General features: G+C 35.9%; 3 protein-coding genes and 2 pseudogenes across 3 annotated transcripts; 2 read left to right on the top strand and 3 right to left on the bottom strand.

Annotated features, from left to right (window-relative positions):
• The first annotated feature begins 600 nt into the window (after positions 1 to 600).
• Positions 601 to 3,884, top strand: LOC108858883 (helicase-like transcription factor CHR27). The gene is made up of 8 exons (XM_057010926.1): positions 601 to 620; positions 693 to 770; positions 864 to 1,836; positions 1,928 to 2,058; positions 2,206 to 2,427; positions 2,541 to 3,095; positions 3,198 to 3,407; positions 3,490 to 3,884. The coding sequence occupies exons 1-8, from the start codon at positions 609 to 611 to the stop codon at positions 3,592 to 3,594; spliced, it is 2,286 nt and encodes a 761-aa protein (XP_056866906.1). The 5' UTR covers positions 601 to 608; the 3' UTR covers positions 3,595 to 3,884.
• A 458-nt stretch (positions 3,885 to 4,342) lies between these two features.
• Positions 4,343 to 8,157, bottom strand: LOC108832690 (probable protein arginine N-methyltransferase 6). Its single transcript, XM_057010927.1, has 13 exons — positions 7,715 to 8,157; positions 7,534 to 7,599; positions 7,367 to 7,435; positions 7,197 to 7,232; positions 6,871 to 6,936; positions 6,526 to 6,594; positions 6,352 to 6,429; positions 6,172 to 6,250; positions 5,694 to 5,788; positions 5,449 to 5,533; positions 5,132 to 5,340; positions 4,803 to 4,921; positions 4,343 to 4,719 (listed from the first exon to the last, which is right to left on the bottom strand). The coding sequence occupies exons 1-13, from the start codon at positions 8,006 to 8,008 to the stop codon at positions 4,677 to 4,679; spliced, it is 1,308 nt and encodes a 435-aa protein (XP_056866907.1). The 5' UTR covers positions 8,009 to 8,157; the 3' UTR covers positions 4,343 to 4,676.
• Positions 8,158 to 8,400: 243 nt separating this feature from the next.
• Positions 8,401 to 12,213, bottom strand: LOC108832685 (T-complex protein 1 subunit alpha). The gene is made up of 17 exons (XM_018606140.2): positions 12,056 to 12,213; positions 11,897 to 11,961; positions 11,718 to 11,807; positions 11,553 to 11,639; positions 11,415 to 11,474; positions 11,289 to 11,339; positions 11,028 to 11,123; positions 10,742 to 10,807; positions 10,444 to 10,661; positions 10,150 to 10,246; positions 9,925 to 10,011; positions 9,673 to 9,807; positions 9,399 to 9,503; positions 9,190 to 9,318; positions 8,991 to 9,094; positions 8,802 to 8,892; positions 8,401 to 8,710 (listed from the first exon to the last, which is right to left on the bottom strand). Exons 1-17 carry the CDS (start codon positions 12,126 to 12,128, stop codon positions 8,627 to 8,629), a joined length of 1,638 nt encoding a protein of 545 aa, XP_018461642.1. The 5' UTR covers positions 12,129 to 12,213; the 3' UTR covers positions 8,401 to 8,626.
• Positions 12,214 to 13,833: 1,620 nt separating this feature from the next.
• On the bottom strand, positions 13,834 to 15,451 carry LOC108860226 (cytochrome P450 705A5-like; annotated as a pseudogene).
• Positions 15,452 to 18,203: 2,752 nt separating this feature from the next.
• On the top strand, positions 18,204 to 20,077 carry LOC130512365 (cytochrome P450 705A22-like; annotated as a pseudogene).
• Positions 20,078 to 23,287: the final 3,210 nt, after the last annotated feature.

The raw sequence follows: 23,287 nt of genomic DNA, 5'->3' as shown, positions 1-23,287 counted from the left end.
TCTGAGAACGATGAGCGGCTCATCTATCAAGCTGCACTACGGGTATTCATCCTATACTCAAGTCTTTTCTTATGGATTGACTTCAACTCGTAGGCTTAGCTGCTCTTTTGTGCTTGCATGTCTTTTCTTCCTTGTACCAGCTTTACAGTTGCCTGGCTCTGTTAAATCCTTTGATTTGATTACAGCAGTGAGCGAATATGAATCAATAAGTAACCCTAAATTCGGCTCATTTCTTTTTGGTTAAATATTCATGGTGCATTGTACATTTTCTCTGGTTTCCCATTGATGCTTGTGTCATACCACCATGCTGAATCGATTCAGTTTCAGTCTGAAGTGTCCGACTTAATAGTAGTTGTACAATGATCTTCATTACTTTTCATGTTTGAGAAAGAATGATCTTTTAGTTCATTGACTGTGTATAGCATCATTCATCTTCGTGGTGCATCATAAATATGTTGGCAGCTTGGTGTTTTGCCATTAACAACCTGATATTAGATTGCATCATGTTAAGTACATTTATTTTATAATAAAGTATGTTGATCCTGCAGGATTTGAATCAATCCAACAACGAGATGGATCTAATTCCTGGTACCCTTTCAGTTTCTCTTATGAGGCATCAGGTATTATCATGTTTTAATGTACCATTTAGTGGCCTTTGAATTTGGCGTGTGTACAAATACTATTGCTTTCAGAAAATCGCATTGGCATGGATGTTTCAGAAGGAAACAAGTAGTTTGCACTGTTCAGGAGGGATATTAGCAGATGATCAGGTCACATATAATTTAATTTTGCACAATTTATATCTGTGATTCGGTATCTGTGATTCGGTTTCCCTGAAGCTATGAAAGGTCTATTTTTTGCAGGGACTTGGTAAGACAGTCTCGACGATTGCTCTTATCTTGAAGCAAAAGTTTGAGTCACAAATAAAGTCTGAAATTTCAAGCAAGCAAGAGGCTGAAATCTTGGACCTGGATGCTGACGATGAGTCAGAAGCTCCAAAGCATGAAAGTGAAAGTGATGTGAAACCAGAGGTCAAGGTTTCAAGCAACAGTGAGACCACGGTTAAGAGTGCTGGTGATAATGATGGGAATGGCAGTTCAGTGAAGGGGAAAGCCAAAGTTGAAGGAGCGAGTACTCTGAAACGGGAATTTAACAGAAAGAGGCCAGCTGCTGGTACATTAATTGTTTGTCCAGCGAGTATTGTGAGGCAGTGGGCAACAGAGCTTGATGAGAAGGTTTCTTATGAATCCAAACTTTCTGTTTTGATCTACCATGGTGGTTGTAGGACCAAAGATCCTGTTGAATTGGCGAGATATGATGTGGTTGTCACAACTTACGCCATTGTGACCAATGAAGTTCCCAAAGAGTCATTGGTGGAGGATGATGAAGATGATGAAAAGGATAACAAAGGTCTCGCCCCTGGCTTCTCTAACTACAAGAAACGTAAAGATGCAGCGGGTACAAGTAAGAAGAGTAAGAAAAGAGGTAGAAAAGGCATGGATGATTCTTCTTTTGACTCTGATTGTGGTGCTCTGTCAAAAGTTGGGTGGCTCAGAGTAGTTCTAGATGAAGCTCAGACAATCAAGAATCATAGAACTCAAGTGGCAAGAGCATGCTGCACTCTTCGAGCCAAAAGGAGGTGGTGTTTGTCTGGAACGCCAATACAAAACACCATTGATGATCTGTATAGTTACTTCAGGTTCCTTAGGTATAATCCATATGCCGTGTACAAGTCATTCTACCATACAATCAAGGTTCCAATTTCCAGAAATTCTCTTAATGGTTACAAGAAGCTTCAAGCTGTTCTAAGGGCTATAATGCTGCGCCGTACCAAAGGTACTCTCACCATCTCTCTATTCTTGTTTGCTTTTCGTAGCTGTGACGGATTTGATGATTTCTGCTGAGTATCTTCTGTTCTGATATACAGAAACATTGCTTGATGGGCAACCAATAATCAATCTACCTCCAAAGAAAATTAATCTGAAAAGGGTGGACTTTTCGGTGGAGGAGCGGTCTTTCTACAAGAAGCTTGAAGCAGAGTCACAATCACAGTTCAAGGTTCTCCTTTTTTTCCCTCCACAATTTATCAGTTCATACTTCGGAATTTTCTTTGGAAATCATTTTCTGAGTGTTTCTTCTGTCAGTGAATCAAACATTAACTCGTGTACTTGTGCCTGATAAGATGATATTTCACATTTTCTGCAGGCATATCAAGCTGCAGGGACTTTGAGCCAAAACTACGCCAATATTCTTCTGATGCTTTTGCGTCTACGCCAAGCTTGTGACCACCCACAACTCGTGAAGGGATATAACTCAGATCCTGTTGGAAAAGAATCAAGAGAAGCAGTTAAAAGACTCCCTAGGGAGGCTCGAATCAATTTGCTCAAACGTTTAGAGTCATCATCTGCCATCTGCAATATCTGTAATGTAAGTGCAGATTCACTTAGGGCTAGGAATATCGTGTCCTCAGTTTCAGTATTCTCTAGTCCTTAGGCTAGTTCTGATCTCTTATTAATATTCTGTTACCTGTTTATCTGCAGGATCCACCAGAAAACCCTGTTATTTCGCTCTGTGGCCATGTATTTTGCTATCAGTGTGTTTCAGAACACATCAATGGAGATGAGAACGTGTGCCCTGTAAGGAGATGCAGAGAAGACTTTGGGCGTGATGTTGTGTTCTCTAAATCTGCCCTTAGAAATTCTACCACTAATGATTCAGGCTCTAGTTCTTCACAGAACAAATCATTTTCTCAAAAAAGCGAGTTTAGTTCGTCAAAAATCCAAGCTGTCCTGGATATTCTGCAGTCGCTCTCCAAACAAGGCAGACGAAACTCAGCCCAGCATGGTCGAAACCCTTCTTCCTCACAGCCACATGAAGATGACGACGATGTAACCATTGTAGAGCCAACGACTCTTCACTCATCTTCACCTAGCCAGGGGCCAATAAAGACAATAGTGTTCTCTCAGTGGACCGGTATGCTTGACTTGGTTGAGGCGAGTTTTGTTGAAAATGGTATAGAATTCAGAAGATTAGATGGTACAATGAGTCTTGCAGCAAGAGACAGGGCTGTAAAAGAATTCAGCAAAGTTCCACGTGTAAGTGATGTGCATACAATCTACTTGTTATTTCTCTGAAACATAGAATGTTCGTGGAATATGTTTCTGAAGCTCTCTAACAGTGAAAAGTCTATAAAACAGGTAGAGGTGATGCTGATGTCGCTAAAAGCTGGAAACCTTGGGTTGAACATGGTAGCTGCATGTCATGTTATACTTTTGGATCTTTGGTGGAATCCAACAACCGAAGACCAAGCTGTTGACCGTGCACATCGTATTGGACAAACTCGGCCTGTTAGTGTAACTCGTGTCACTATAAAAGATACCATTGAGGATAAAATTTTGTCTCTTCAGGTATTTGAGTTCCCTTAGTTTCCTCTTCATATTATATTTATAGTAAGTCCAGCATTATCATTGTCTTTTTTTAATTTATCAGGAAGATAAAAGGAAAATGGTTGCATCTGCGTTCGGTGAAGAACATGGTGGAAGCTCTGCAACTCGACTGACAGTAGATGATCTCAAACATCTTTTTATGGCGTAGACCAACTGGTTCTCTGCGCCACTTGTAGCCGTATAATGGCTGCTTGAATTAGGTTGCATAGTACTATTAATATTGGAGATTATGCCCCAGCGTTTTTTTTTTGATCAAGAAGAAACCTCTAAGCTGCTTTTGTAACTGAAACTTCAATGCTGTGGCTCTCCTTAGGATTTCGTGTTTTGGGTTTTGTGAGGCTTGTGTCTCGAAGGTGCATTGACTGGAAGCATATGCCATTATGTAAATAACTAAATCGTTTCACGGTATATATACCTCGTAGAAGTTTAACGGTAAAACCAAAGGATCAGATGATCTTTTTCTTCTTACCATTAACAGTTTGTGAGGTGTTCATTGGCAAGAGTAAATGATTTGTTCTGTGAAGAATGCTTGTTATTTACTCTTGCCAAGGATCAGTGATACCATAATCTTTTTCTTCTTACCACTAATGATGCCATAGCAAGCATTCTCTACAGCTTGCACGTCTGTTTTGGATATCTTGAGCATCTATGTATGTTCTTTGATGGTTCTTTGTTTGAAGCTGATGAGGATTGTTCCCAAGTATTTGACTCGACCAACCAAATATACAGTGGTGGGGCTTTTTATTGATTAAAAACCCTATGAAGGAAGACTATGGGACCTCTTTTATTTATGACTTTTCTGCCCTTTAGTCATTTCTCTTTTTCTTTTTCCAAGTTAGTGTGAAAAGAATTGCCTTGTGTTTGTTGAATTTTCAAGGCATCCAACGGTAAGCAAGTTTAAAACAGAAATTTGAATATTTGATTTTTGAGGTTATACAAAGTACCAATAAATTATGCATGATAAATAAAAGCATTCAAGAGAGAAGTGAATTATGTATCGCCCAGTTACAAGTAAGAAGCTAAAGTGGCCTCAAGAACAATTTCCTATAATTGCTTCCATCATTTGATCTTAAACCTAACACTCTTAAAATAACTTGTGGTTTCGCAGAAATCAATATGTTGGCCAATGTCTTCGTCGGTTCTGGACTAATGATTACTTTAACAGAAGAGACTATAAATCTTACAGGGCTTCTAAGGTAAAGAAGAAGATGTTGTCAGAGAATCGCCGCCTTAACGCATTACCGACTCTTTTACAAAGGAACGGCCTGCCGAGCTGCAAAACCACAAATATTAAGCATTGATAGAACACAGAAAACTTGAAAAGGGGTAGTAAAGGAGTGGGTTGGTACTACTCACGAATATTCGAAGTGGATGTTCATGAATCTCCGGTTCTCTTTACTTTGAGAAAGGGTAACAGAACCTTCAATGACTTGGTCTTGCTCTACGTCTATTGGGTCATAGAAATATACAATCGTCTGTCCAACAAAAGTGGTTCAACACCAAATCGTCACAAAGTGTAAGCTTACACTAGTTTTTTTTTTAAATAAGAGACAGATATCAAGTTTATAGTATCACTGGATCTTCTTAATATACGACCCAGTCCTTCTGATCTTAACCAAATTTAGATGATTTACAGAAAAGTAAACCTAGCAAAAATGGAAGTATATGCAAAAAGATGGTCTTACTTGTTGCCAATGCGTTGGAGGAGCCTCGGGAGAGGTGGACAACACGAGGGCATCACTCGGATTACTCCGCTTCTTCTGATTCCCTTCTCTGGAAGGACTCACTGATGAAGAACCACTAGCAACACTTATTCCACTAGAAGTCTTCGCAGGCGAAGAGGCTGGTCCGCTGAACTCAACGTCAAACCAAAATCCAAAACCATGCATAGGAGCTACAAGAAGACAAGGAAAAAGCCTCAGAACAGAAAGGAAACAAGACTAACGTCTCTGTAAGTTGCACAAAACGCATATACATTTGATAAAAGGAAAAGTGAAAATACCTCTCATCATTGACTTGAATTTATATCTTGCAGTAACGGAGTCTAGCTCTTGGATTTTTATTGTTTGACAGTCTATATGTTTAACCTGCATGATATATGCTCCGTGTGAAATAGAGCGGGTGGTCTGGTCTTTGATCATTTACTTTTGTAATAAAACGGATATGATATCACTCTGTAGCAGAGTTAATATAGCTGAGAGCCCAAAGAGATTGAAGGTAACAAGCAGTCAGGGAACAAGGAAATACCACTTCTGGCCATGTTAGAACGTTCTCTCCTGATATGGACTCCACGCTAGGTTCTTCAAATGCACACTGTTTAGCTAACTGCATCATTGCAGACACTGCAAACAACATCAAACATCATTAGGGAAACCTTACTGTGAGATGCTTCTTTTCACTTTATCATCTAGTACAAGTTCCCCAACATAAAGGTAAGTGAGAAGCATACATTTCAATTCACCCTTATGATCAAGTAATACCATATGTTTACTCCTTAAGCTAAGGATCAGGACTATCAAAGCCATAAATGCTATCATGATCACTTAATTTTATCAGTCTGATCTGTCTAGGAAATAAAAAAACTCTCGGCCAAGGATGATGTGGGATATGTCGAGCTTATTAGAAACATCACATCCACATTAGATTGAGAAATAATTAGTCAGTTTTAGCTAGTATACTAGTCAAATTAACATAGTCTCAACGTTCAAGTTGATATAATACTTACTATCAATCCCATAAACGTTGCGCCAAAAATCAATGCTATGACTGTATCTGTCAGGGTGTGATATAGGTGCCATGTACAACTGTCAACAGAAAGTAATTAACAAAATATCAAATGTTGTCTTGTTTCAAAAATTCATTACGGCATACTGTGATATAGTATTTAAAGGGATCTAAATCATACTGTTGCATGTGATGGGAGAATTAAACCTCCAGGCTTCAACCAGCGATCTCTAGCTGTAATAACACTTCCCAGCATACTCTAAATCACGTCAAAAAGGAATAATAGAGAATGAGAGACCAGGGAGAATTAAGGAACAGTAATAATTCGGTACAAGATTAAAAAATAAGGAATAACCTCATACAAGAGCATGTAGCCCATCCACTCTGAAATTATTACATCAACCTCCTCGTCGATTTCAACATCCTGGAGAACATTACAACAAAAGAAGAATTACTACAGAGTACAGAATGAAGGTTTGCATACAAACTTTATTGTTGCACCCAACTAATCTCTCAAATAGCGATGTAGATGTATAGACAATCCCAAGATCTCTGTTACATTCATATATTTCGTACCTTTCTGGATAATGTATAATGACACTAATTAATCTTTTTGCAACTTATATAGACATCAACCTTAAGCAATATCTAATATAGCATGGCAAGACGAACTCCGGATTTATAACAGATAAGATTTTACCTCCACTCTCCCATGCAAAACAATGACCTTGTCAGATAAACCGTTGGCTTTTACAACTTCCTTTGCCTGGTGATATTAGGAAAAAGGTTGAATCGATTAGTGCGACTCACGAAAGCATTTTAATTGTGATAGGGAGCAAAAACAAACGAAATCATATGCAGAGCTAAAACATAAGACTCGTAATGTTTTGATGAAATTACATAATTCCAAAACCAATTCAAATGTAGTATAAAAATGCACAGATAGAGGCTAAAGACGATAGATATATGATGAGAGAAATCATTAATGCACAAGGTACATGGTAAAGGAAACATCTGGAGTAATACCTGGACTGCAATATCACTTGCATCTACAGCATATACCTGCACGAAGATTTAATTACGTAAGAAACACATTACAGACAACATACACATGTAGGAAAAAAAAACTAAATTTTTACAAGGCTCAATAATAAAATAAAGTTGGTGTGTCCATACAATACATAATGCATACATACCCGTTTAGCACCGGCTTGAGCACAGAAGATTGAAAGGATGCCTGTTCCACAGCCAACGTCCACCACAACCTGTTACAAGCAATCGAGAAAGCAAAAACTAAAACCACAGTCCCAAAGTTATATCCTTTTCTTCAATACCATTAGCGAAACATGGAGAGAGTAATTACCTTGCCTTGGATGAAGCTCTGATGCTGCATTATAGCTTCCTTATAAGTTTCCGTCCTAGCCCGATCCTGAGTTTCAACGACATTCAACAAAGCAAGCAAGTTCAAAATCCAAAATCACAGCAATGATTTAACAAGATTAACAGTCAAAAATCAACTTAATTTGATAATCAAAAGAGAGTACCTTGATCATCTCTTCGTGTATCCCGACGTGAGCGTACGAATGAAAATAGGCAACGTCGAAGTCGGTGCAAGGCGGAGGAGATTTCTGAGTCTCGAGTTGCTTCTGCTCCCCGAGCTCATCGGAAACCCTAACCCCATTGTTGAGACCGCCTCTAGAGTCGTGAGCTACACCGCGACTGCGCCTCTTGGCTCTACCAAAAGAGCTGAGGCCACCGGGGAGTTGCTTCTCTGGCCGCTCAAGCTCATGGTGGTGGTCGCCGTTGAAACCGTTGCTGTAATCGCCGCCAGATTTCATATTTTTGGTTAAAACACCAGAGAGAGTAGAGAGACCTGCTCTTGACGACGCTTGACGACGACTGTTTGTAAAACTCTAGTAAACAAAGGATCCTCCTCCTCTTTCTTATTAATTAAAATCTTACCTTAGTTTTTTCCTGCTTTTACATTTTAACCCCCTTTTGGGTACTTTCATTAGCTTTGCAAATTAAAGAGTCTATATAGGAATAAAATAATATCTTCCACCAGAGACAAAAAGAAACATTTTTTCATGATTAGGTTGGAGAGAAAAACTTGATGACAAAAAGATAAAGAGAAGCTGGGGTCAATTTCAGACGGTATTTTTCTTTTCTTTGTTTCTTCTGCTCATGTGACAAATGCAAGTAAATTACGATTTATCAAAAATAGGAAAAGCATGAGGAAAATTTGACTTCGTTTAGTATCTAAAAAGTGCAAAGGATTATCCCATTGAAAGAGGGGGAAGCAGAAAAACGAATTTGAAATCTTGTTCGGTACAAACGCTAAATACCAAAAAAAAAAAAATTACAAAAAAGAAAGGTAGAAGAAAAACCGGTGGGTGCTGCAAACGCGGACAAAAAACACACTAATAAAAGAAAAGTTTTTGAGCTTTTGGATTGGTTTACTCATCGCCTTGGCCATCTTCCTTCACCAGTTTGATCATGTCGTCGATTCTCAGTATCGTAATTGCTGCCTCTGTTGCAAACTGGGGGTCACACATAACAAAAACATAAAGCTTCAGAAGACATCATTCGATTTTTATAAAAATCTAGTCTCAGGTCAAAATGCTTCTTCACCTGGATAATTTTCACTTTGCTCATCGCTGGTTCGATCACTCCTGCTTCCAAATTGTTACGGACTATTCCGTTTACAAGGTCAAGTCCCATGCTGCATTTTGTGTGTGTGTTTCCCAACAATAAAGCCAATGAGAAAAGAAAAACATTTTCAATGGGAAAAGACAAACAGTAATACTGCCTTATTGTTACCTTGAGTAGTGCTTCTTATCAGCCTTGGTTTGTGCGGTGTGGTGGTATGCTCTTAGTTTAGCTACCAACTCGGTGGCATCCTTGGCGGCGTTTACAGCAAGCACCTGTAAATATAAGATAATAATTGTTGACCAGAGCAAAAGAAAGTTTTTCATAAAATATTTGATGAAATAGGTTTGTATTTGTAGGTGGCAGGCACCTTAGGTATAACCAATAACGCCTCTGCAAATTCAGCAATTGCCAATTGTTCCCGAGAGCCCAAGGTTGTAGCAAGGTGCTCCAGATACACAGACAATGCTGACTCAACTGCACCTCCACCCGCAACCACCTGTTTGATGCGTAAAACCAAGAAATGGTGTGATCATTATATTACCAAATGCAAGGAGCTTCTCTAAAAGGGATATTTACCGTGTTGGACTCGAGGGTCCTCTTGACAATACACAAAGAATCGTGCAGTGCTCTCTCCATCTCATCAAGCATGTAGTCATTTGCACCTCTCAAGATCAAGGATACCTAACAGACCGACAAAGAGTTTATTATGTATGTCACTAACAAAGCTAGACTGAACTTTGTGAGCTTTTTAATAACTTTCGGTATAACTTCAAATGAAAATATATGATGAATTTTGTGTAGTAGTGTTAACAATTTATGTAAGATCTCAAGTAAAGAGATAATTGCATACCGCACTGCTGGTTTTGGTTCCCTTTATCAATACAACATCGTCATCCGCAATTCTCTCCTCCACAACTTCATCTGCCGATCCAAGGTGTGCCGGATCAAACGTTTCTTCGCCCTCCATGTCAGCAAAAGTGGTGACCTAAAACAAAGAACAAGGATATTAGTTAAAAAAAATTTCAAGTTTCTTAATCGCATTTAAGTTTTTGACACTTGGTTATAATGCTTATAATACTGAAGGGTATAGCTGAAAATGTACCAGCGTTGCTCCTGTTGCCTTAGCAACATGGCGCATGTCTTCTTTGCGAACACGCCTAACAGCAATAGCTCCTGCCTCTACAAAGTACTGTAATAAAAGCAAATGAAATGAGAAGCCAAAAAATTTCAATAACTTTTGATGAATCAAAAGAAAGACTCGAGTACTTCAAAACTGAGTAATGCGTAAAGGTAGAGAGAAACTTATTGGTCTCCAGTCCAATCTTACCTTCAGTGCCATGTCGTCAATTCCCTTCGTTGTCAGAATAACATTGGCCCCAGCTTTAAGAAGTTTCTCTATCCGCTCTTTTGTCATGTCAGCTTCTCTGTGAAACAAATATTCAGTAACATATTTACAAACCCTCTGTATGGAAGATGGATGACATAAGCAGTGCAATAGAGCCAGATATCTCAAGCTTCCTCTATCCCGCAAAATCCGTTAGGATCAAGAGAGCAAAACCGATTTACACTTGTAGAGAACAAAATTACGTAGTCTGAATGAAAGGAATTCATGGAAAATTACCTTTGACGGATTTTTTCAAGTTCTCGTGGATCGTTAACAACAACTTGGACACCGAGCTGCATTTTTGTCTTCTGAAGATTGAAGTCAAGGCAAGCAATCTTGGCTGGAGACACTCGTAGTGGCATCCCTTGGGCAGCGCGGCCAGTGTTGAGTGCATATCCATTCAACAAATAGCTGTCTCGGGCACTTTGTCCATGAGCTTTCAGAATATTGATCCCCTACAATGTAGTAAGCAGAAGTGTTTAGACATAAAGATATCATTCTGACTCAAGACGCTATGTTAAGTATAAGCAGAGACCTTAATAGGGTATTTTATCTCCCCTCGCTGATTTGTCATCTTCACTGACAGAACGGCATCCACAACCTTGAAATGAAAAAAACAAAATGTCACTATAACAGTTCAGAAACGTGGAGTAATCAGGGTAGAAATTATCAACGGATCCCACACATTAGAAGTAAACTCAATAACAGGGAAGAGTGGTAAACATGGGAATTAATAACACAAGTTACAAGACTAATGTTTGAAGAAGAAAGCAAGGATGCAGTTCCACGTGTTTGAAAAGGAATGAGAAATGAAAGCATACCAAGTTGGCAAAGAAGTCGCTGTCAGAAGATATCAGTTTGGAGGACATGCTGGTTTTAGCACAGTTTATCAATGGAGATTTCCCAAGCTTTTCGACCTATAGAACGCAACAAAATTAATTAACTGAAGCCACTATAGAGAACTTACACCAATTATACTTACAGAAAAAAAAAACACGTTTAAAAGTTCACAACGTACAACTCAATTCCAGAAAGAAGATGAGAGGCGAAAATATAAAACATCAACAGCAGAAGTAACTAACCTTAGTCACCAACTTCTCATCAATGTATTTGCAAGCTTCTCTCATCGCTAGCTGTCAACAGTAACACAGATTAAGATAATGAAAACACTTGTGCAATGCATAAAGAAACAAAAGGCGCAGGCTTACCCTGTATCCACTGATGATTGATGTTGGATGTATTTTGTTCCTAACCAAATCATTTGCCCTCTGCAAAAAAAAAACACCATTAAGAACCAAGCAGTTAACTATATGACAAAAAAAAAACAAGAAAAACGAAAGACGAACCTTGAGCAACTCAGCAGCAACAATAACAACAGAGGTAGTCCCATCACCAACTTCTCTATCCTGGAGTTCAGCCAACTCGACGAGAACCTAGCCACCAAGAGAAAAGAGAGTGTAACTAATAATATTCGTAGTATAAATAAGTAAATTTTGTTAATCAAAAATCACCTTAGCAGCAGGGTGTTCGACCTCCAACATCCGAAGAATAGTAGCACCGTCGTTTGTAATGGTCACATCACCAATATCATCCACTAACATCTGACAAAAAAACAGTACAATATATATATAACTCCGATGCAAATCAAGAAACCTATGAATCCCGGTCGAATCGAATGGGAGTAAATTACCTTGTCGAGTCCAACGGGACCAAGCGAGGTCTTAACGATGTTTGAAATAGCTTGACAAGCCATCACTGTATACAATAGAGAGTAGTAGTTATTATTATATACAGAGAGGGGAACAAAAAAAGAGATAATAGAATATGGTATGAGCACAAGCCGTTGTACCGTTCTGAGTACGAACATCTTGGCCGGATTGCCTATCGCCGGAGATATCTGGATTTTGAGCGGAGATCGACATGTCCGATGAGCACGATGTAGCCCTAGATCAGAGATCAGAGATGGACAGTGAGTGAGACTCCGGCGGGTTTTTTATTAAATGTTTCAACAAGGTTTCTTCTGGGATGTGTGACCAAGCGGTGTCGTTTATAAGTTGGGCTCAAACTCCTGAGGCCCACTAGAACACCTGCTCTTAGGCTTTGCTAAATAAAAGATGAGTTACATTTCTGAACAAAGAGTTCTGATCTGCTTTGTTATGGATGGAAGATAATGGTTTTGATTGCATGGATCGAGGTTGTAATTGTGACTAAAACAAATATGTGGTTTTTTTATTGCTAATATAGGCTCTAATGATACTGCAGTGACTTTCTTCTAGGATGTCTGATCCAGTTACATTGAGGCTTTTAGAGAATCATCTTCTCTCAACCATATATATTATCACATTTTTATATAGATATATAGTGGGTCGACTATAGACTTGAGAAACGAGAGAAAAGGCGAACATAGGAAAAAGTTTCCAACCGATTCTTTTTCGTCTCCGACCGATGTTGGTGGGTTCTCTCAGCCACGGCGTCGGTCGGAATCTTAGTTTCGTTATATAGTTTCGTCTATCTAGGTATCTGTACTCGGCGTTGTACTTCCGTTCTGGGTGATTTATGACTTTGGTTTCTGGGAGAGGGTGGTTCCACCACCGCTTATCGCCAGCGCCTGACTCTAAGACGGTGCCGTATCTTTTTTGGTAGTGGTCGCCGGCTTCAGTTTTTCGGGAAAAGTTTCGAGCTGTGTGAAAAGGGTTTCCCTTACTGTGGTGGTGGCCGTGATAGGATGAGATTTCGATTTCTTCGATTGAATTTCTCTTAGGTTCAGGCCGTAAGTGTCTAACTCCGAATCTTATACCTCCAAAACAGTCGTTCGGAGTAGATTTCGGTAGTCGTGTTTCTTGTCCTGGTGATTCTGGTGGTTCTGTCTAGTTGGATTAAAGCGTCGACCTCTCGTTGGTATCAGAGTTGGTGATTTGCGATTCCGGCGAAGTTCTCGGTTCTTGGTCCGGCGGTGATCTCCAGCCAATCGAGATGACGAAGCTTCTTAATCTGCCACGCGTTTCTGTGCTGCCGCGGTTTCAACACATGGAGGTGTGCGTTGCGGTGAGCGGTGGAGGGTTTGGGTCTCGGATTTTTCCTTTGGGCTTGAAATTTTTGTTTATTGGGCTTGTATGTGTACCCGGTTTGGGTTGCTGTTTGGGCCGGTTATAGGCCTTGTAATATGGTCTTTTGATAAATATAGATATATAATTATTTTTCTTAAATTATAGATTCAAAAATAATTTGTTAATATTTTTATATTAAAGATATTATCTTTTTATATTACATTCTTTTTATTTATATAAATCATTTTATTAAACTATATACTATATATATATATATTAAAGATATTATTTTATATTAAGTTTTTTATTTATATAAAGGGAAATTCATTTTTATTAAATTATATGTTTTAATTACAGAAATACGATGTAAATTTGTATTATAGATATTGTTTTTTTGATAATAAGGTAATCTTGAAAATAAATATAAAAATAAACAAAGATATTAATATTGATATTTTAGTAATAAATTTATTCATTAAAATTATTATTATAATTAACCATTATAAGAATCAATGTGAGAGTCACACACATTTAAATTATTTGATGGCATACATATTAGAGGGTTCACACACATTTAAACTATTTTATGGCAAACATATTAGAGAGTTTGGGGTTCGAGCAATAGGAGTGAGCTTGAGAGGATGAGCCATAGTCAAGGACAGTCCTACAATAGTCTCTTCCATGTTAACCTTCTCTTCTTTGAATCTCCATTCAAATCCCTGCACCATCACTCCTATTACGGTTCCCATAAAAAATATGAGATAGATTTTCTCCAGGACAACCTCTTCTTCCACTTCCAAAAGAAATGTACCTAAGTGCTTGCTCTTTTCTCTCCTCATCTTCCAGAAACCTCTCTGGCTTAAACTCATTAGGATCTGCCCAGTAATCTGGATCTCTCATCACAGCATAAGCATTAACCACTAGAGATGTTTTCGCTGGTACATAGAACCCTCCTACCTTACACCCTTCTTGGGAGAATCTCTCGAAGATAGGCTCCGGCGGGTGCAGTCTTAGCCCTTCCTTGACCACTGCTTGCAAATAAGGGAGGTTTGGTAAATCTGTTTCTTGGATCAACCTTGTCGTCCCCACCACGGAATCCAGTTCCCCTCTCAGTCTCTCAAGAGTCTTGGGGCTTTTGATGATCTCTGCCAATATCCACGGTATTGGTATCGCCGGGGTGGTAGTGCCTGCAAATAAAAGATCCTGCATGCAGTTGCAAAACATTTTCTTAAGCATAGCAGTTTTATTTCTCAATGAAACCACTTCAATGGAAGTAATATTTACCACACAAAACGACTTGATATGATTCCTAGTGATCTTATACGCTGCATTTTCGTCTCCATAAGCTTCCAGCAACGCGTCCATCAAAGTCCTTACTTTGATGATGATGCTCTCCCTGGTTCTCTTCGTGTTCCACGAGAATCTTTTCGAGCAGTTCATTGAAGCTGTTTGAAAGAACCTTCTCTTCCTTTTTAAAAAGTGAGAGAACAAGCTTCTGTAACCATGGGGGCAACATGTTTTCCAACAAAATCTTCTTCGACAAAACATCTAACTCAGTAACTAATCCCTTGACTCTCTCCATCACATCTTCCTCGTCTGGACAACACCTCCCCATGATCAACTTGCAGATGCTGTTGTTAGTGAGCTTCAGCGCTTCCTCAAAAATCTCCACGGTCTCCTTCTTCAATGCCTTCTTAAACAAGTTATCGTAAAACTGACCTAGCTCGTCAGCACAGACTTTTTCGTGACCGCTTGAGAGCCTGAGGTCCTAGTAGGTTGGTGACAAGAACCTTCTTCATGAACCTCCAGTAATCTCCATTTGGAGCAGAGATGAAGCTGAAAGAACCAGCGAAAAGGGAAGCTTCGGTCGGAGGTAATCCGCGAGAGGAGATGTTAACGTCGTGTGCCCTGAAGATCTCATAAGCAGCTGACGCTGAGGAGACGAGGACTATGGGGGAACTAAAGATGTGGAGATAGAGAATAGAACCATACTTGGAGGAGAGTTTCTGTAAAGATCTGTGGACTAGAACAGAGAGAAGAAAGTGAAGATGGCCGATGATGGGTAGAGAAGGAGGACTAGGAGGCAAAGGAAAGTCCTTTGGTTTCCTGAAGAAGAGAGTGTAACAGAGTAGTGAGGATAAGCATAGGAAGATAAAGATGAAGCAGTTCTGAAAGTCAAGGATGATTGTTGTCATCATTTCTCAAGTCGAAAGAATAAAATGATGTGAAAAGATCAAGAAGAATGGTCTTGCACAATCTCAAATTAAAGAAAGACACCTTTGTGAAGTGTAAATCTCAGTATCCAGAATTTTAAGAAAACTTTCTTATTGACAAACATTGCAGCTTACACCATATTTATTCAACAGAGTTTGATAATAGTCCTAAACATAATTGGAATATATCTTAAAAAGATTTGTACATATATCTAAAAATTGGAAATTATATATATTTCTAAATACTCTCTCTCTCAAATAGGAGTGTGAAAATTTGTAACACCCAACTTGGATAATAACACATCAAACTGTGGTTCAAAAGTGAAAAACAGATGGAAGAAAACCCATACTATAACCATTTGGCAAAAAACTGACATCTAGGTGTCAAACTATAGAAAAAATAAAAATATTAAAAAAATTCCTTAAACATTTATCATCATTACATTCATCTTAAAAAAAAGAGGACATGGCTTTTGAAAAATGTGACATGACATTAATCTAGTTGTGACATGTATGATTTCTCTTGTATTTTTTGGCAATATTTTTTAAAATATAGTAATCGCTAATAATTCTTATATTATCATTAAAGTAAATTTTCTATATATTTAATTTATTTTTTGGCAATACTTTTGAAATATTCTAATAACAGTTAACTCATATATCTAACCATTAAATAAACCATATATCACATTAGTAAAAATAAACTAAATATAATTACAAAAATAGTTTTACATCAACTTATATATATCATATTTTGTATTAGTAAGAAAACTAAATATGATCACATATATATATTTTTTACATCAACATATGTATCATATTTTGTATATATATATATATATATATATATATATATATATATATATATATTTTTTTTTCAAATTGTTTGGAAGTGTACATTGACAAATGCAAAACTAAAGCATAGGAAGATAAAGATGAAGCAGTTCTGAAAGTCAACGATTTTTGTTGTCATCAATGCCCAAAGTCGAAAGAAGAAAGATGATGCAGAGATTTTCAATATTAAGTGGTGAGAAGTAGATTGGGATCAGAGAGCAACAAACATAAAAGAAAGACCCCTTTGGGAAGCTGCTGTGAAATAAGGAGAATATGATCACATGTAGATTGGGATCAGAGAGCTCCTCTGCTATTTTAAAATCTTCCCGCGAGAAGTAGATTGGGATCAGAGTTCTAAAAAAATGGATGTTTTAGAAGAAAAAATATTTCAAAAAGACACAGTTCTTTTATTTTCTTAATTATTAATTAGTGGCAAACTTTAAATTTCAAATAACTTAATTGTGTTTATTAAAATTCTATTGATTAAAATTATAGGAAATAATTAGTTACAAAAAATGATGCATTGATAATCGAAATTTTATATGTTTTTTATATGTGTAAAAATTATAAGACTTGCATCTTATTATAACAGAAGGAGTATGTTGTAAAGAAGCCCAAATTATTTATGAAAGCCGTTTAAGAAAAAGACTTCCATAACTCCTTTTGGCCTTTCCTTCTTATTTTTTTATTGAACAGATTTTTTGTTTCACAAAGCAAAAGGATGGATTGAGAACTAGACCACCTGAGTTGAATGTTTTAATAATCAATTTCAGTAAAAGCTTGCCTGGCTATAGCTGCCGCAAAACGTTCTCACCTCTCAAGTCTCAAGTATTGGTTGGTATTTATCAGGTTGCTTACTAAATCTCTACTTAAAATTTTCGAAGCACTATTGGTTGCTTTGTCTACCATGGACGCTATAAAGCATAGAGTGGATAAGGAAACAGTAAAGGAGCGTTTAACCTGGTTCGACCAAGAGTTTGAGCATAAAAATATCTAAATAGTAGGTTGGTATTCCATTTGAACCCACACCTATCTGTGAGTGGGTGTTAACTTTAAAATTAGATCACATGTTTTCAATCAAAAAATACGGTCACATCTCGTTTTCTAGTGTATGGTAATGGTAGTGTATGATGATTGCTTTAAAAAAGAATGATTTTAGTTACATATGTAACCAAAATATATTTATTTTTCAGTTATTTGTGTAGATCTAGAAAGAGAGCTTCATGGGTACACAAAAAGGATGGACATGAGTGTTACAAAATACATTTTTGGTCAATTGTCTTATAAGACTCTAAAATAGAATTTTCATCAAAATATCACATAAAGAAGAAAATGACTAAAAAATTCAATTATAAGAGATAAAAGATTATTATATCCTTATTTATAGATACTTAAATAAATAATAATAACATAAAATTTATTATATTGAATAATACGTTTTATAAATCTAAATTTTCTATTTTTCATAATTTTAAAATTTGAAATCAAAAATTTTCTTCTGAAACTATTTTTAAAAATCTTATTTAAAATTGTTAGTATTCATTTATTAATTTTTAAAATTCCTAAACTCCACTTCACCCCGATAAATGTAGATTAGTTAACTATATAATTATAAGTTTCTATTGACCTCTTAAATAAAATATTTTGGTTACTTTGATAATTGTAAAGCTATATTTTCGATTAAAAAATATCACTGATTTATTGTGAAATTACAATTATGAAAAGATTATGCAGACGATTTGACAACGACAATATCTACACCTAACTTTATTATCTGAGTCATCTTATGAAGATCCAGTACTGACTATATTTATTTGCACTATACTGAAGATTCCTTGTAAACATTTCTTCTTTAGTCTGCATAACTCTTTAAAAGAAAAAAAAAACTCTCTATGGTGGGAATTTCTCTATATTTTTTGTGCTATAAATAAATAACCATCACTTTGAGAAAGAATTGCAACAATGACCATGGTTGCCTATCAAAACTGCTTCATGTTCATCATCTTCTTCTCATTCCTTTGTTACTACCTCTTTTTCAAGAAACCAAGCGGGTCAAGCCGTGGCTTTGATGATCTGCCTCCGAGCCCTCCTTCTCTCCCAATCATTGGCCATCTTCACCTTCTCCTCTCTACTCCAACCCACAAGTCTCTTCAGAAACTCTCATCCAATTATGGACCTCTCTTCCATCTCCGCATCTTCAACATTCCCATGGTCATCGTCTCTTCTGCCTCCGTGGCTTATGAGATCTTCAAGGCCCCTGACGCCGACATCTCCTCTCGTGGCCCTCCTCCCATCGACGACTCTCTTTTTGCAGGATCTTCAAGCTTCATCTCCTCTCCCTATGGAGATCACTGGAAGTTCATGAAAAAAAGTTCTCGTCCTAAAGCTGCTCGGAGCACAGGCACTTGAGCGGTCGAGAGACGTTCGTACAGATGAGCTAGAGCGGGTCTACTCAAGGCTGCTTGATAAAGCGAGGAAGGAAGAGAGTGTTGAGATCATTAAAGAAGTGATAAATCTTACTAATAATAGCATATGCAGGATGATCATAGGGAGGAGTTGTTTCCGAGGAGAACGGTGAAGCAGAGAGAGTCAGAAGCGTGGCTAGCGAATCTCTTGCCTTGGGGAAGAAGATAGTATTGGGGTCCTTGTTGCGTCCACGGTTTAAGAATCTTGTAATGTTACTGATTAAAAAGGAAATAATGGTTGTTTCCAACAAGTTCGATGAGCTGTTCGAAAGGATTCTTGTGGAACACGAAAAGAAACAGGACGGACATCAAGAAACAGACTTGATGGAAGCGTTGTTGGCTGCTTATGGAGACGATAAGGCAGGGTACAAGATCACTAGGAACATATCAAGACGTTGTTCGCGGTACATCTTCCTCACACCACATCCATCAAGTGGTTTCATTGAACCGTGGTTGGTTATTAATAAACACGTTTTCGCAACTTTCAGGATCTTTTATTTGCAGGCACGGACGCCTCAGCGCAAGCAGCACAATGGGCAATGGCGGAGATTATTAAAAACCCTAACGTTCTCAAGAGATTGAGAGAAGAAATCGATTTGCCTTGTAGGTCAAGGCACAAGGTTGATTCATGAAACTGATCTACCAAATCTTCCTTACCTACAAGCCGTTGTCAAGGAAGTACTAAGACTGCACCCTCCGGGGACTGTCTTTGGAAGGATCTCTCAAAAAGGGTTTAGGATCAGAGAGTTCTACATACGGAGGAGACATCATTTGCTATTAATGTTTATGCTATAATGAGAGATCCTGATTACTGGGAAGATCCTGATGAGTTTAAGCCCGAGAGGTTTCTTCAAGATTCTTCAAGGACAGTTGAAGAGGAAGAGAGAAGAGAGCAAGCACTCAAGTATATTCCTTTCGGCGGCGGGAGGAGAGGCTGTCCTGGAGCAAACCTAGCTTATGTCTTTCTAGGAACTGCTGTTGGGATGATGGTGCAGGGATTTGACTGGAGAATCAAAGGAGGTGATAAAGTTATCATGGAAGAGACTGTTTTAGGACTGAGCTTGACCATGGCTCATCCTCCTAAGTTCATTCCTGTTGCTCGAACCGCAAGCCCTTTAACTTCGAAATGCTCGTGAGTCTTTGTGTTAAGTGGTCCGCAAGCTAGTTCAAGTAATAAGGGAGCTTTGTTTTTTATTATATGTTTCCGTGTGTCCAAGTCTTCCAGGTGAGTTGGTTATCTATGGTTGAGTTTGGTTTATTGTGTGAAACCGTATTGTTTTCGGTTTTAGTCTTGCCATTTTTTCTCGGTTTTATGTGGTTTATTTTAGTTTGGTCAATTGTACTGTTCAAAAGTTGTTCTTTTCCGAAAACAATAATTCGAGATGAGATAATCGCATCGGGAAAAAGAAAACCCATCAATTCTCATTTTTTTTAATAGTACAATTCTCGTATTTTTTCCATTGAGGTTCAAACATTTTTTGTCTTTTAGTGGTTAAAAGCTGCATTTTAACGAGGTTTGAGTTGAGTTATACTTCCTCGTTACTAAATAAAAATGTTATTTTGACATCTTTTACAGAGATAAAAGATTAAACAATTGAATAACATATTTTTGTTTAATAGTATACGATTTCATTTGAAATTTTGTAGCTTCAGCTTTTTTATTTACTAATTTGTATTTCTTGATAATGAATAAAAACAACTGCAGGACCAGTAGCATGTCGTGGAAATCGACAAAGAAAAAGATCGTAGATATCATTTTGTCCTCCCGACAAAAAAAATCATTTTCTCCTTTGTTTGTCTCCCAATGAAATATGTCTCACTTTGTCTTTGGCTTTTACGAATCGTATAAACAAATTATAGCACGTTTATGGTTTGATAATCAATCATCCTCCGCAACCAATAATATTCTTTTATTTCATATTAAATAACTTAAGAAAAATGAAACAAAGTAATAAAAGTTCATCAAATTATAACACATTTTTAAAAATAAAAGTAAATAAATAAATAAAAAATAGTAATAATTGCAAAAAGTTAATATTGCAACGTCATCAACAAAACACTAAACTCTAACTTTGAATCCAAACATTAAATCATAAACACTAAATTCTATGCTCTTGATAAGTCATAAATTTTAGAGTTCATGATTTATCCAAAGTTTAAGGTTTACTAATGATTATGATTTATGGTTTAGTTTTTATGATTTATATTTATATATATACTTTTTATTTAAAGTTTAATTTTTTATTTCTTCACTTAATATAAGAAAACACTACCTATTATTCATTATTTATATTAAGGCATTCTATAGTGTTCGATATTTGTATATATTTAGCGCAACAGGTTTGGATTATCAAACACATAAAACCTTTTCCAAACTCTTGTTTTCTGGCAATTTCTGAAAAGACTAAAAGAGATTCAAATATTATTCTCTAAAGCATGTTTAATAATCATGCAAAATATATAGATATACAAATTTTCTTAACACATTAAAACTTAAATCTTTATAAATCCTTCCAAATTTCATAATGAATACATCCCCTTTAATATTCACTAGATAGTGACCCGTGCGACCGCACGGATATTAATTTTCAGTTTTAGTTTTTATTTATTTGTACTAAAATAATAAATTTGCAATATTTGATCGTTTTATATTGACTAAGCTAAGAGGGGTATTTAGGTACCCACTCGAATTCAGTTAAAATCTATTCGGGTTTGAGATTTTTTGAGTTTAAAAATTCTAGCTCTATTCGGTTATTTATAAATTTTTGGTTCTGGTTTGATTCAGATCTTTTCGGGTTTGATGATCCGTTTAAACTATTTTAAAAAATTTTAAATTTATATATCTTAAATTTCCCTAAATCTAATAATAAAAATAATATAATATGTAAATTTGAGTAATGTAAGCCAAAATACCTATATTAAAAATTAAAAATTAAAAATAGGTTTAGCTTGAATATTTGGATGGAGAATAAATATATATAAGTATTTTTGGTGTTTTGATTATTGTTTATCTACTTTAGATGTTTACTTTTGACTATTGTTTATATTTCAAATATTTTAACCAACTTTAAAATAGCTTATATCTTGGATATTAACTCTAAAAATAGCTAACATATTGAAGTATATAAATATGATTTAAATACATTCGAATATCGAAATATTTTGTTCGAATAAGGTTTGGTTATGGTTCTCTAGATACCAAATGGTAAATCCGTTTGGATATTATCTAGTTTTGGTTCAAATTTGGTAATACTTTTTCGTTCAGATTTGTTAAATGAAGAGTTGATATTATAATTTCCATGAATTGTTTGTCCAATATTTTTTTTTAATTTGACATTGATTTAATGGAGAAGTTAATGAAGTGTATTTAATTCAAATTTAATTTTGGAAAACACATTAATCTAACTGGAAAAGACAAAGCATTAAAATAGGAAATATTATTTAATTATGTATTTAATTTAAATTTAATTTGGAAAACACATTAATCTAAGTAGAAAAAGACAAAACATTAAAATAGAAAACATTATTTAATGTCAGTGACATGGTAGTGTAAATAACACTGAAAACTAAGGGATATTCTATATGTGTACTTCTGTTTTAATAATATAGATATATATATATATATATATTTAAATTAAAATGTATTACATAATTATTAATAAAACATTTTAAAACATAACAATTTTATTTATTACGTTGAATAATTATATTTTGTGATTTTGATCGTCTATTATATCACAGTGTATCATATAAACAAAATCCAATATTTATAACTTATTATATTTATATATAATGACCATTATACTAATAATATATGAATAAATTATTTTATATTTTATTTATATATTATATAAATTGATTATGATGTGTGATTTTTATTTATTATTTATACCATAAATATTAAAAATATTTAACATGTAAAACGAAGTATATGGGAAATCTATTTTCGTAAATATTTGATTAAGAAAATCTATTATTTAAATTAAGAAATACATTAAATGCTTAAATCTATTATTTAAATTAAGAAAAGATAAGCATACTTAAATATAGGTTCAATAAAGACAAGTATACTTAAATATACGAAAAAGAAGCATACTTAAATATAGGTTTAATAAAGACAACTATAATTAAAGAAAATGCATTTTTTTTTATCATAAAGAAAATGCATTTACAAATCAGAAAAGACAACTATAATTAAGGAAAAATTAATTTATTTACTTCAGTGGCATTCTAATGTAAATAACTTCAAAAATTTAGGGGGTATTTTCAAAATGTACTTCTATTTTTAATAATGTAGATTTAACTGGTCTCCTCATTGGATTTTAATCAGATAGTGAATCAACACTATAAATTAGTTTATGATCCTGATGATATTTCCAAACTCAAAGTTGACTTTTAGCGACATTCATGAGATGTCGGCCAAGGCCCAAAGTATGTAAGTTACTTGACAACAGGCAAGTTTAACTGGTTACATCAAGAGTAGGACACATAAACAGCAGACTTCCAAAAACAGATTTTCAGA

The sequence above is a fragment of the Raphanus sativus genome, chromosome 5 (genome assembly GCF_000801105.2).
Source record: "Raphanus sativus cultivar WK10039 chromosome 5, ASM80110v3, whole genome shotgun sequence".
NCBI classification, from domain to species: Eukaryota; Viridiplantae; Streptophyta; class Magnoliopsida; order Brassicales; family Brassicaceae; genus Raphanus; species Raphanus sativus.
The sequence above is the reverse complement of the archived record's forward strand: the minus strand, read 5'-3'. Positions and strand labels throughout refer to the sequence as shown.